Below are 14,243 nucleotides of genomic sequence, written 5' to 3' on the forward strand. Positions count from 1 at the left end.
ATATCTAGAACAGTGCTAATATTCTCAGCATCAACAGTTTTGATAGTTCATTTCAACAACACTGGCTAAGAATGAAAAAGATTCTGGATATTCAAATGTGTTTTGAAACTGTGTGTATATTGTACAGTGCAGTATCTAACATTTTCCTACTTTCATCTTAAGTGAAAGTAAAGCATGACAAGCTTTATTTAGAACATTATTTCTACTCTGTTCAAGGGACATCTCTTGCCTCTATTATTATTAACTTGTGACATCAAGAAAAGATGGAAGCTTGTAATTGCACACAACACAGAGAGCCATGTTTTATGAAAAAAATTTCTGTAGTGTAGAACCCTTCAACAGACCATATTAGAAGTGTTAAATACAATACAAAGAAAATTAAGATAAATAGTGACCTGCACTGCCATCTTGATTATCAGTGGTTTCTTCATCAGTTCTTTGCTCTCTCTTTTGCTTTCCTCGAGCATACATATCAAGATTTTCCTAATTACAGGACGGGGGGGAAAAAAAAATCATTGACAGTTATATAACAAATTTGCACATGCTCCAGTCCCTGCAGCATGAACATCATATATACAGCAAATTTATCAAGGTATTGCACATGCATAAAAGACTAAATTAAAGTGTGGTTGTACTTAGCAGAAGAACTAAAAATGGCATTGGAAGGCCAAGTTTATTGTCTCTTAATATTCACATCAAGTATACTCCATTTCAGTTTATGTAACAAATTAAATCCGATCAGAAAACTATAAACATTTATTCTGCTCAATATTAGGTAAAGTAATCCAAGAATTAGAAAAGGCCCATCTATTTAGAGTCAGTTCACTATCCGCTTTGCCTCGGTCTTCTCAGTTAGCACCTTCGTTCACAGACAATAAAATTATGAAGGAGGATAATTAGCACCCTGAAAGAACTTCTTCCAGCACCAGTGAAAAAAGTGTGGAGCTGCACACGTAAGCTGCAAGTTCCTCAACTGCATGTAATCTACCTTTAAGAGACTATTTGAGGTGGTAACATATCAAGATGTAGCTGGCAAAGAGGAACTGAAACCACACACACACACCCCCACCCACACACATAAAGCTATAAACTTTCCAGACCAGCACCATCCTCTATGTTTTCTTTAACCAGCAAAATAGGATAGAAACTGACAGCTGAGGATCAAAGCTACAACCGGTAAACATATTGGTTGTGCTTATTCATTGGAAGCCTGATCAGCTAGCAATCCTTTTACAGATTTCAGTCAGGTTTATTTTCTTTTAGTTTTTAATAAGAATTAAAGTATTAAAAGATTGAAACAATTGTTAGTAAATATAAAATATCCATTCAAAATTGGTAATAAGGCTATTCAGAAGTTAGAATATAAAAATACTGGCTTATGGCTAACATCTCACTGTGATAACATTATATTCTCTACCCCTCTCAATATAGCCAATATGAAATGCTAATATGAAAATATTAAAAATAAAATACAAATGAACAAGTCATTTGGCTGTTTAAAAGACAGCCTCCTTATGAATCTAGAGAAACATTATGAGTGCATATTTACTTCCTCGGCATCATTGAACACCCCAAGGTCTTCCAAGTCTATCATTCGGCGTCTACGCATCTTCTTCATGTCATCCATTTTTTGTAATACTGCTTCTGCAGTGCTGATATAAAAAGTGTGACACATATGTGAGTTCAGACAGTATGAAAAAGTGTGCATCAGTTAGCATGAAATTTCAATATGATGTGCTTAAATTGACATTGTTAAACTGATGCATAATCAGTTTTTAAAAAATAAGTTTTAAAAAAGTTTCATTGTTTTTATTTATTTACTTAATAAGAGATGTTTCTTTCCTCTATTGCTGTGTGAAAAACCCACCTAAAGTGGGGGGTGGGGGGCGCAACAAACAAACATACCCTATAGAGAAATATTTTTCTAATGTCTTACAGTTATAGTAGTTTTTAGTGCTAATTATTCACTTAGTACTATCACAAGTTTCAGTCAGAAGCATTATTTTAAATTGACAGTGTCACATGGAGACAACAGGACAAAATGTTTACTCACCCGTAACTGTACTTCTAGACTTAGTATTGTTTTTCCATAGTTTAAATTACTAGACATGCACCCTATTGCTGTTGAGCTTTGAGAATCGTCAGGAAAGCAATGCCCACTGGGGCTGCACAAGTGACATCCTATAGCACCAAACATTCACAGGCTATAAAAGGAAGAAAACTCCAGCACTAATATGGTCACTAAGTCAACCAATTCTTTCCTCAGTCAAAAGAGAAACTCCATCACTTAAGCCGCCCCAACTTGTACACATGTGGCATGAGATCTATTTAGTACATAAGGAACTCTTGACACCAAGGAAGTTGCTACACCAGGGGTAGGCAACCTATGGCACGCGTGCCGAAGGCAGCACACGAGCGGATTTTCAGTGGCACTCACAGTGCCCGGCTCCTGGCCACTGGTCCGGCGGGGGGAAGGGGGGGTAGAGACGAGACACACTCTGCATTTTAATTTAATGTTAAATGAAGCTTCTTAAACATTTTTAAAACCTTATTTACTTTACATACAACAATAGTTTAGTTATATATTAGGGTATGTCTACAGTACGAAATTAGGTCGAATTGATAGAAGCCGGTTTTATAGAAATCGGTTGTATACAGCCGATTGTGTCCCCCCCCACATAAAATGCTCTAAGTGCATTAAGTCGGCGGACCGCGTCCACAGTATCAAGGCTAGCGTCGACTTCCAGAGCGTTGCACTGTGGGTAGCTATCCCACAGTTCCCGCAGTCTCCGCCGCCCATTGGAATTCTGGGTTGAGATCCCAATGCTTGAATGATGCAAAACAGTGTCGCGGGGGGTTCTGGGTACATGTTGTGAGGCACCTCCCCCTCCGTCAGAGCAACAGCAGACAATCGATTCGCACCTTTTTACCTGGGTTACCTGTGTAGACAACATACCACGCCAAGCATGGAGCCCGCTCAGCTCAGCGTCACCATATGTCCTCTGGGTGCCGGCAGATGTGGTACTGCATTGCTACACAGCAGCAGCTAATTGCCTTTTGGTAGAAGATGGTATATTACGACTGATATCCGTTGTCATCGTACTGCAGTGGCTGTCAATCATGGGCACCTGGGCAGACATGCTCAGTCCTATCGAACAGTCTCGACGATGATGGCTATCAGTCGTAGTATGCTATTTTCTGTCAAGCACCCAGAAGATGCCGAGGGCTATCAGTCATGCTGCACCGTCGTCTGCCAGCTTAAGATGTAAAAAATAGATTTGTTCTGTATTCATTTGCTTCCCCCTCCCTCCGTGAAATCAACGGCCTGCTAAACCCAGGGTTTTGAGTTCAATGTTTGGGGGGGACCATTCTGTGTGACAGTTGTTTGTGTTTCTCACTGATGCACAGCCACCTTTGTTGATGTACGCCATGTCGTCACTCGCCCCTCCCTCCCTCAGATACTAGTTTCGCGCCTTTTTTCAGACCAGACGCCATAGCACTGGGATCATGGAGCCCGCTCAGATCACCGCAGCAATTATGAGCACTATGAACGCCACGTGCATTGTCCTGGAATATATGCAGAGCCAGGACATGCCAAAGCAAAACTAGGACCAGCCGAGGAGGCTATTACAGCGCGGCGATGAGCGCGATGAGGAAATTGACATGGAGATAGACCTCTCACAAGGCACAGGCCCCAGCAATGTGCAAATCATGGTGTTACTGGGGCAGGTTCATGCCGTGGAACGCCGATTCTGGGTCCGGGAAACTAGCACAGACTGGTGGGACCGCATCATGCTGCAGGTGTGGGACAATTCCCAGTGGCTGCGAAACTTTCGCATGCGTAAGGGCACTTCCATGGAACTTTGTGACTTGCTTTCCCCTGCCCTGAAACGCCAGGATACCAGGAGGAGAGCAGCCCTCACAGTTGAGAAGCGAGTGGCGATAGCCCTGTGGAAGCTTGCAACGCCAGACTGCCACCGGTCAGTCGGGAATCAATTTGGAGTGGGCAAATCTACTGTGGGGGCTGCTGTGATCCAAGTTGCCAGGGCAATCAAAGACCTGGTGATATCAAGGGTAGTGACTCTGGGAAACGTGCAGGCCATAGTGGATGGCTTTGCTACAATGGGATTCCCAAACTGTGGTGGGGCGATATCTTGGCACCGGAGCACCAAACCACTGAGTACATAAACCGCAAGGGGTACTTTTCAATGCTGCTGCAAGCCCTGGTGGATCACAAGGGACGTTTCACCAACATCAACGTGGGATGGCCGGGAAAGGTACATGATGCTCGCGTCTTCAGGCACTCTGGTCTGTTTCGAAAGCTGGAGGAAGGGACTTTCTTCCCGGACCAGTAAATAACTGTTGGGGATGTTGAAATGCCTATCGTGATCCTTGGGGACCCAGCCTACCCCTTAATGCCATGGCTCATGAAGCTGTACACAGGCAGCCTGGACAGTAGTCAGGACCTGTTCAACTACAGGCTGAGCAAGTGCCGAATGGTGGTGGAATGTGCATTTGGACGTTTAAAAGCGCGCTGGTGCAGCTTACTGACTCGCTCAAACCTCAGCGAAAAGAATATCCCCATTGTTATAGCTGCTTGCTGTGCGCTCCACAATATCTGTGAGAGTAAGGGGGAGACATTTATGGCAGGGTGGGGAGGTTGAGGCACATCGCCTGGCTGCTGATTACGCGCAGCCAGACACCAGGGCGGTTAGAAGAACACAGCAGGGCACGGTGCACATCAGAGAAGCTTTGAAAACGAGTTTTGTGACTGGCCAGGCTACGGTGTGAAACTTCTGTTTGTTTCTCCTCAATGAACCCTCCGCACCCCCCAACCCGATTCATTCTACTTCCCTGTAAACCAACCACCCCACCCCCTTTCGAGCACCGCTTGCAGAGGCAATAAAGACATTGTTACTTCACATTTGTGCATTCTTTATTAATTCATCACACAACTAGGGGGATAATTGCCAAGGTAGCCCGGGATAGGTGGGGGAGGAGGGAAGGAAAAGGACACACTGCAGTTTAAAAAAACTTTAACTCTTATTGAAGGCCAGCCTTCTGATGCTCGGGCAATCATCTGGGGTGGAGTGACTGGGTGGCCGGAGGCCCCCCACCGTATTCTTGGGCTTCTGGGTGAGGAGGCTATGGAACTTGGGGAGGAGGGCTGTTGGCTACACAGGGGCTGTAGCGGCGGTCTCTGCTCCTGCTGCCTTTCCTGCAGCTCAACCATACGCTGGAGCATATCAGTTTGATGCTCCAGCAGCCAGAGCATCGACTCTTGCCTTCTGTTTGCAAGCTGACGCCACCTATCATCTTCAGCCCGCCACTTGCTCTGTTCATCCCGCGATTCAGCCTGCCACCTCTCCTCTCGTTCATACTGTGCTTTTCTGTAGTCTGACATTGACTGCCTCCACGCATTCTGCTGTGCTCTTTCAGCATGGGAGGACATCTGGAGCTCCGTGAACATATCATCCCGAGTCCACCGTTCTCTCCTTCTAATCTTCACTAGCCTCTGTGAAGGAGAAACATTTGCAGCTGGTGGAGGAGAAGGGAGAGGTGGTTTAAAAAAAAAAAAAAAAAAAAAGACACATTTTAGAGAACAATGGGTACACTCTTTCACGTTAAATTTTGCTGTTCACATTACACAGCACATGTGCTTTCGTTACAAGGTCGCATTTTACTTCTTATATTGAGGGCCTGCTGGTTTGGTGTGAGAGATCACTCACGCAGTGCCAGGCAACAGATTTCGGCTTGCAGGCAGCCATGGTAAGCCAGTGTCTTTTGGCTTTTTTAACCTTCTTAACATGTGGGAATGGTTTCAAACAGTAGCGCCCTCATTTCCCATACCAAGCCCCCATTGGGTTGGCCATTTAAAATGGGTTTGCAATGTAAAAGGAGGGGCTGCGGTTTCCGGGTTAACATGCAGCACAAACCCGACTAACCCTCCTCCCCCCCCACACCCAATTATCGGGGATGATCACTTCAACCGTCCCCCCCACCGCGTGGCTAACAGCGGGGAACATTTCTGTTCAGCTGAGCAGGAACGGGCACCTCTGAATGTCCCCTTAATAAAATCGCCCCATTTCAACCAGGTGACCGTGAATGATATCACTCTCCTGAGGATAACAAAGAGCGATAAGGAATGGATGTTGTCTGCATGCCAGCAAACACCGGGACCATACGCTGCCATGCTTTGTTATGCAATGATTCCAGACTACGTGCTACTGGCCTGGCGTGGTAAAGTGTCCTACCATGGCGGACGTGATAAGGCAGCACTCCCCAGAAACCTTTTGCAAAGGCTTTGGGAGTACATGAAGGAGAGCTTTCTGGAGATGTCCCTGGAGGATTTCTGCTCCATCCCCATACACGTTAACAGACCTTTCCAGTAGCTGTACTGGCCGCGATTGCCAGGGCAAATTAATCAATCATTAAACACGCTTGCTTTTAAACCATGTGTAATATTTACAAAGGTACACTCACCAGAGGTCCCCTGTGTGCCCTCAGGGTCTGGGAGCACACCTTGGGTGAGTTTGGGGGTTACTGGGTCCAGGTCCAGGATGATAAATATATCCTGGCTGTTGGGGAAACCGATTTCTCCGCTTCCTTGCTGCTGTGAGCTATCTACATTATCTTCATCCTCATCTTCCTCGTACCCCGAACCTGCTTCCCTGTGTGTTTCTCCATTGACGGAGTCATAGCACACGGTTGGGGTAGTGGGGGCTGCACCCCCTAGCATGGCATGCAGCTCCGCGTAGAAGCGGCATGTTTGCGGCTCTGCCCCGGAACTTCCGTTTGCCTCTCTGGCTTTGTGGTAGGCTTGCCTTAGCTCCTTAATTTTCACGCGGCACTGCTGTGCGTCCCTGTTATGGCCTCTGTCCTTCATGGCCTTGGAGACCTTTTCTAATAGTTTGCCATTTCGTTTATTGCTATGGAGTTCAGCTAGCACGGATTCATCTCCCCATATGGCGAGCAGATCCCGTACCTCCCGTTCGGTCCATGCTGGAGCTCTTTTGTGATCCTGGGACTCCATCACGGTTACCTGTGTTGATGAGCTCTGTGTGGTCACCTGTGCTCTCCACGCTGGGCAAACAGGAAATGAAATTCAAACATTCGCGGGGCTTTTCCTGTCTACCTGGTCAGTGCATCTGAGTTGAGAGTGCTGTCCAGAGCCGTCACAATGAAGCACTGTGGGATAGCTCCCAGAGGCCAATAACGTCAAATTCCGTCCACACTACCCCAATTCCAACCCGCTAAGGCCGATTTTATCGCTAATCCCCTCGTCGAAGGTGGAGTAAAGAAACCAGTTTAAAGGGCCCTTTATGTCGAAAGAAAGGGCTTCGTCGTGTGAACGTGTCCAGGCTTAATTCGATTTAACGCTGCTAAAGTCGACCTAAACTCGTAGTGTAGACCATGCCTTATAGACTTACAGAACGAAACCTTCTAAAAAACATTAAAATGTATTACTGGCACGTGAAACTTTAAATTAGAGTGAATAAATGAAGACTTGGCACACCACTTCTGAAAGGCTGCCGACCCCTGTGCTACACCAATCCATTACTGTCTGGATGTATGCTTCTTCGATGCCTAAGATGGTGACAGAAACACTAGGGTCCCAGAATCAACCAACTCCTTTCTTGGAATGGTTTATTCCTAAATCAGAACAGATGCAAGCCAGAATTTGGTGTTTAGGTACCATGCAACTGGCTTCCTCATAACTGACATGTTCTGAGCTGAAGAGGATAGCGAAACCAGTTGTAGATTGCAAAGTGGACTGGGGCCCTGGCTCATAAGACAAGCCTAGAGCCACCTCACCCTGTAAGCAAGGGTTAGAACAGTGATCCCCAAACTTGTCATGTTGCACCCCCTTCTTACCCTTGTCCAAATCCCACCCTCCTCTGGAGCTGGGGTCGGGAACCGCGGCCTGAAGCAGGGCCACGGCTCCTGGGGATGTGAAAAGGAGGGCTTGCAGACAGGCTAAGCGGGCAGAGGCCGCAGCCAGGGGCCAGGGCAGAGCTGGGGACAGAGCGGGGCTCCCTCCTTGCACCCCCAAGGAGGCTGGCCCAGGCCTGCTGTGTCTCCCCCCGCCAAATGTTCCTCCATGACCCTTAAGGGGTGCACCCCACAGTTTGGGAACCACTGGCTTAGAGGTATACAGGCTTTACATCAAGCAACAATCCAGGAACAGGGTCTCCAAAGCAAATTAAACAAAAGATATATGCATCGGATTCTAAGGACATAAAAGACACCTTTGAACTCAGTCTTGGTAGACCTTTGAAGACTGGATTAGTCATAACTCTCCAGGGGCTAAAACCAGGGTCAAATTGGCCTAGCTGCACAACAGCGAAGACTATAATAAAATTTTAAATTAAAACATCTAAAAATACTAACAACTACAGGTCAAGAAAAGTTATCCCAACAGGGAAGAAAGGCCCTACCATTTACAATTGACTAGAGGCAGGAAGGAAACAAGGTGGCTGGGACCACATGGTCCTTTTATTAGCTTGATTCTGAACACTTGGTGCTGTGAGCAGGTGGTTGTGCAGTCCAATAGGTACTGCATTATAGAAGGCTCCTGGAACTCAGCAGTGCCGTAGGAACATATATAAAGAATTTTCATAGTTAATTTATTTTTGGCAAACTTATTAAAAAAAGTTTAGCCCACATGGTACTCAAGCACATGCTTGTAAGTAAGCCTTTAGGAACCATTTTACCATCTTTGAAGGACAGAAAAACACTTACTTCGTTATAAGTTTGTCAAACAAAACGGATTGGTTTGTAGTACTATAACGGCTTCGCCTGATTCTGCAACTGCGACGCACCTCCACATCCCCACTCTCTCCATGGACTTGTTCAGCAGCTTTCACGTCAGCTCTGGTTTTCAAAGATCTAGTGACTGGAATTACTATGTTAATAAATATACTATATTAAAGAACATATTTTCCCTCAGATATGGAGAAAAAAAATCTTGCAAAAATCCACCAGTGTTGGACGTTAGTTTAAATACATGATTGTTACTGTTATCACGTATTTTAATTTAAAGTTGAAAGTACTTCTACACATTATATTCTATACTTAAAATCACTCAGATACAAATTATCTCTCTAACAGATTTAAAAAAAAAAATCTAACCAGCCAAGATAAGTATGCAGTTTATATTCTAGGTAAGAGCAAACTGGAATAATTATTTCTATCTTGCAAAACACAACTGTGCACGATTTTAGTCTACATATTCTACTTTTAAGATGTTTTCCTTCACTGATTTATACAAAGTTGTATCATACAAATATCTATATAAATACCGGAGGCAAGCTATTCACAAGTAACTAGCTATTTTGGGTGTGTAAATCTTTGAGTACTCAACTTGACAGATTAAAAGGGATCAGATATACAGAGGGTCAATGTTCATGCTTTCAGGAGATTTAATTTGTCTAAAGTTGCGCACGCACATACAGACACACTCAAAATCTCAAGTCACTTTTGAAAAACCTGGCAAACATTTATACATGGCATCGTTAACCTCTAACTAAAAAGGCACGTTTTTAAAATAGTCACACACACACAGTGAGAATCACTACTGTACCACACAGTTAAAATTGTACACAAGATAATCACCTTAGATCAAAAACACTTTACAAAACCTAAACTTGATTATAAACTCACAGGTTTTAATTATAGGATTACCAATTTACTGTAAACAATGAGGAGTTGATTGCAAAACCTAGAGTTTTACATATTCCAAGTACTGTTCTTGGCTTCCATCATCATCAGGTTGCATATAAAATTCTGACACCCTAGTGTTGCCCAATCAGTAACTTTCAATGACTGATGCAATACTGCATACGGTGTATTTTAGTTCTGCTATTAAAGTTAGTTGCCCGAAAATGAGCTAAGAACACTTAATTTATTCAGCACTGCAAGTTGATTTCAAGTGAAACAATTCGAGTTAAACAAAAACAGACATTTTAAAACCTACCACTAGCTAAAAACTGGAAAGATTTTTATTTTCTTCCTTTACCTGCTTTACAATCTTCATTTTTTTGGTCAGCCTGCAGCTTAGCCAACTGCCTATATAAAGAAAGGAGAAATATAAAAGAGTTATTGCACCTGCTTAATCTATTTGGGTATCAAGTTCTAGATTTCACTAGCTTAAAACACCGTCTTATGCAGACAAAAGAGCTATTATTTTTATAGGGCCCAAAGACCACAAAAAGGATCTGGGTACTGTATGCACATACATAGGTCTGAGAGAGCATTTGTAATTCCAGACTTGAAAAGAGATCATTGATTTGCCCCACTGAAGTTTTAAAGTTTGAAAAACCAATTCTAAAGTCAAAAAAGGACTGGTATGTGAAGCATACATCTATAACTGGAGTTTTTCTTGGCTTGACTATGGTAGGTAAGGCAGAGTTAGTACATCCTCCTTATACAAGCAACAGTAGTTACAGGGAAAAAAAAAGTTATTCAATTGTAAGGTTATTTCTGAAGTGAACATTAAAATTCCCTTGGCCATGGTACACTCATCTTTTCTATTCCTTTTTAGTTTTAACTGTAAAAATGTAATAAAGCATTGTTCAATCCTTATATAGCTCCATTCCCTGCTCAAATGAAGCATAAACTGATCAGAAAGTAGATGGAAGAACCAGTTAGGCAGGAATGCATAAGCCAAATCAACTTGCTGTTAGCGAATGGGGAAGTCTATTCTCAGCCACCGACAAGGACACAAAATGTGACTGTGCTGAGAAGACAAAAAACTTCACCACTGAAAGTATTTTTCCTCAGAAAGTTAAACATTTGACTGTTAGAAAAAAAAAAAAAAAAAAAAAAAGAGTCTCCCACCTTAAAATTAAAGGGACACCATCATCTTATATACGACTCTTACGTCTGAAAAATTAACCTACCATTGTTTCAAATTACAGTTAATATTACCATAAGAAGAGGATTTGAAAAAAAAAAAAAGAGTATCTTTATTTTCTTTTGCTATGTGCAGGATAACATGGTGTATAATTAGTTCCACCTTTCCCTGTTTGCAGAGATTCTTAACACAGCAATGGAAGAGAGATATTTCCTTCCTTCCCCCCCCAAAAAAAGCGCCTGTTTGTAAAAAGAGCAAAAATTAGGAAGACGATCTAGGAACTGATGGGATATTTTAAATTACTTTTACTCCTGCCCAGCTTTAAGTGACTAGATTTTAATTTAACAGTGATTATTAAGAGACATGGAAAGAGAGCAGTTACCTTGTAAAGTGTCTTCCATTAACATTCTCACTTAACATTTCCATACTTTTGTCAAAACTAGAGTCTGAAGAGTGCAGGTTACTTTTTCTCATTGGTCTTAAGGAACGTCCAGTAAAACATTCAGCTTTTCCAGAAGAAAATTCCTAGGAAGATAGATGAAAAAGAAAATGTTCTAGTTAAAGCATGTACATTTATTAAAATGGGAAAATTACTTTTTTCTTGCAAGTTTTCATTTTAGGACCCTCCAAGTCAGAGAGTATTCACAGTGGAGTATTTTACATCACCATGATCTTTATTCAGAGCCTGGGTTTAAGACTGCTCCTTGGGAAGAACCCTCTAGAACGATAGCTTCCAAAATGGAAAAATACTAAGAGTATGTCACCACTACAGCAGCGCAACTATGCCGCGGTAGCACTATGGCGTAAACGCTTCTTATATTGCCAGAAGGGATTAACTCCATCGATGGAAAAATCCACATCTCAGAAGCAGTAGCTAGGTAAACAGAAGAATTCTTCCATCGACCTAACTGCATCTACACTGAGGGTTAGATCAACCTACCACTTTTTACAGCCTGGAGCAACATAGGTAGGTCAATCTAATTTTTAAATGTAGATCAGGCCTCAGTACCAGTCAATTCAAACCACTTGCAGCAGAGTCTTGACTTGGAATTTAGGGATTTCCTGGAGGAACACCCTCTTCCTTTTCAAAATACTTAAGGGAGCAACAGCCAGAAGAAACCCTAGACATAATGCAATCCTCCGAGGGTCAGACTGTTGGACATGGAGGGTCCTAGAATGAAAATTCACAGGTAAGACACAGAATTTTCCCTCAGTCCCTTCCATGGCATACAGTCTTCACTATGGGATATAGAACACAGTAGGTCATCCCAAGGGAGAATTCAATTTACCCATGCATTAAGGGTTACTGGAACACGCTGTTTTGTAACAGCCTTCTACAAAACACTGCATCTGCAGGGATGAGAATGTCTCATGTTAGAGAGGTGTGGATGGAGGTTTCTGTGGTAGCCTTCCAGGCCTCCTCATAAGATGTGTGATCTCTGCTCACAAAACTGTTGCTCTTTTCAGAATGCATAGTCATGTGAAGTTGTACCTGAGACACTGAATACATAGGCACATCTAACTTATGCACTTCTACTTTCTGAGGATGTTTGGATTCAGTCAGAAGGGCAATACTACTACTTCATATTATATGACACTGTGGACACCTTGGTGATGGAGGCCTGGTTAGTTCACAGAACTACCATCTTTGACAGAAAATTTGACTCCGGTTTCATTGAGAGCATACCACGCTCTGAAATCCCAGTTGGACAAGGAGATGGTGAGCAGGCAACTTATTTTCAGTCAGAAAAAGACTTACCACGTACATGGTTTTATTAGGACTCACAGGCCACAGATCAAGATCATGACATGAATATGCATATTGCCAGAGCACTGAGAAGAGTGGTGATCTTCAGGAACATGTTATGTGATGGTGATGAGGGATTGCTTTCTTATAATGCAATATGCCTTGCTGACTTGCCCTTCTAAGAAATATTGACCTTTAGCCCCAGGGTCAGGCCACCTTATATAAAAAAAACATAGAATGTCCTTTGCTTCAGCTAATTGGTGTCCCTTGTAACACCAACATCTAAACTTCAGAAGACTCACAATGTCTGAGATGCTAGGAGGGTTTTTTAATCACTTTCTTAGAACAAACAACTACAGCTCCTTGCTCTGAGCTTCCCAGCTGATGGGTTAGTGGATACTATTCAGGATAAGTCCCTGTTGCACTCTGTTGTGTGTGCATGAGTTTGAGTGGCACTTCCAGTTACATCTAGTTCAGGTCTGAGACCCCAGACCTGAGTTAATGAGAAGGTGATTATATTCACGGTGGCCTGTTCCTTCATAATCTCCTTTACCATCTTTACTCTCAGTGATTAAAGGGGGAAAGGAATAAAGGAGGCAGTCACAGAGTGACCAGCACTTAAGGGTGAGCTAGGGCTAAGTGCATCTGTGCCTTAGTACACCCCAGTTTTGTTAACTGATTGGGCATAGGAGGAGGGCATCAGTCTTATAATAATGGGAGGAGTGCCTTCTAGGAAAGGGAAATTAACTCCTGCTGTGAGGAATGAAACAGGAAGAGAAATAAGCATAGCTGGGAGCTCAACAGCAGCTGGAGAGTACTCCTAAATCCAGTCAGGACCAGTTCAGGGCTGACTCAGCAAAACCTGAGCTCTAGAAGGAGACTCTGTGGAGCAGCCTGGAATTGGGTGAGACTACATGAGGAGAAGGGTGCTGTGAAGCCCCTACACCTCAACAGTGAAGAAGGCTGGGAAATAGCCAAGGAGGCTGGAGTTTATGTCCAGCTGCTTAAGGAAGGCTGAGCCAAAATGGAGCAAACTGCTCCCTTAAGGAGCAGCCTGCAGCTGTAAGAGACTACGGCCCAGGAGAAGAGTCCTGGGAATCCTCCCACCCTTCTACAGGAAAGAGGGCTGAGGAAATAGCTGAGGAGGCTGGAGTTCATATTCAGCATTGAACAACTTACAGTTCTTCTCAGAGGTAGCCTTATTTGCCTAGAGAGGGCGAGACTGTAAAGACTGAGTATCACCAGCGACCTGTAGGAGATGCTGCAGAGCAGGCCTATACTCCTTGACAGAGGCCTTTTTGCCAACTTCATGAGATTAAATCACCCTCTGATTTTGGGTGTCTCTCTCTCATGTAAAAAGCAACAGAGAGTCCTGTGGCACCTTTAAGACTAACAGATGTATTGGAGCATAAGCTTTCGTGGGTGAATGCCCACTTCGTTGGATGCATGTAATGGATCATGTACTCTCATGTAGTACCTCTTGATTTTTTTTTCCAAGCTGGATTTAAATGCCTATAGGTTGATTAACAGGCTTTCAAACTGGTCTGTGATCCAACAAAAGGCTAAATGATCTAGACTGCATTCCCCTGGTTCTAAGTGCGTCTTGCTGAGCCAGCTGGCCTGGATTTTCTTTCTTGGTGT

The 14,243-nt window shown here is 43.4% G+C and overlaps 2 protein-coding genes across 7 annotated transcripts in view; both read right to left on the reverse strand.

Moving 5' to 3' along the window:
* The window catches only part of ATAD2 (ATPase family AAA domain containing 2), a 101,041-nt gene that overhangs the window by 78,443 nt on the left and 8,355 nt on the right, over positions 1–14,243 (reverse strand). For 4 of the 6 annotated variants that reach the window (XM_065586089.1, XM_065586090.1, XM_008165172.4 and 1 more), the window contains exons 2-6: positions 11,238–11,380; positions 10,019–10,068; positions 8,743–8,905; positions 1,550–1,652; positions 396–483 (exon numbers count right to left, since the gene is read on the reverse strand). In XM_065586089.1, the coding sequence (XP_065442161.1) occupies positions 396–483; positions 1,550–1,652; positions 8,743–8,905; positions 10,019–10,068; positions 11,238–11,329 (496 nt within the window). In that variant the 5' untranslated portion in view covers positions 11,330–11,380. The remainder of the gene's footprint in view (positions 1–395; positions 484–1,549; positions 1,653–8,742; positions 8,906–10,018; positions 10,069–11,237; positions 11,381–14,243) is intronic. The other 2 variants (XM_065586091.1, XM_005288771.4) reach the window with 1 other exon arrangement.
* Positions 4,912–7,167, reverse strand: LOC135981815 (uncharacterized). Its single transcript, XM_065586097.1, has 2 exons — positions 6,484–7,167; positions 4,912–5,538 (listed from the first exon to the last, which is right to left on the reverse strand). The coding sequence occupies exons 1-2, from the start codon at positions 7,031–7,033 to the stop codon at positions 4,940–4,942; spliced, it is 1,149 nt and encodes a 382-aa protein (XP_065442169.1). The 5' UTR covers positions 7,034–7,167; the 3' UTR covers positions 4,912–4,939.

The sequence above is a fragment of the Chrysemys picta genome, chromosome 2 (genome assembly GCF_011386835.1).
Source record: "Chrysemys picta bellii isolate R12L10 chromosome 2, ASM1138683v2, whole genome shotgun sequence".
NCBI classification, from domain to species: domain Eukaryota; kingdom Metazoa; phylum Chordata; order Testudines; family Emydidae; genus Chrysemys; species Chrysemys picta.

What these genes read in the sequence shown, in the direction of transcription:
- LOC135981815 (XM_065586097.1), bottom strand. Translation starts at nt 7,033, where the DNA reads ATGGAGTCCCAGGATCACAAAAGAGCTCCAGCATGGACCGAACGGGAG. An exon ending in GGGCACACAGGGGACCTCTG is followed by an intron (nt 5,539 to 6,483) that starts GTGAGTGTACCT and finishes CTCCTCCACCAG; the next exon opens with CTGCAAATGTTTCTCCTTCA.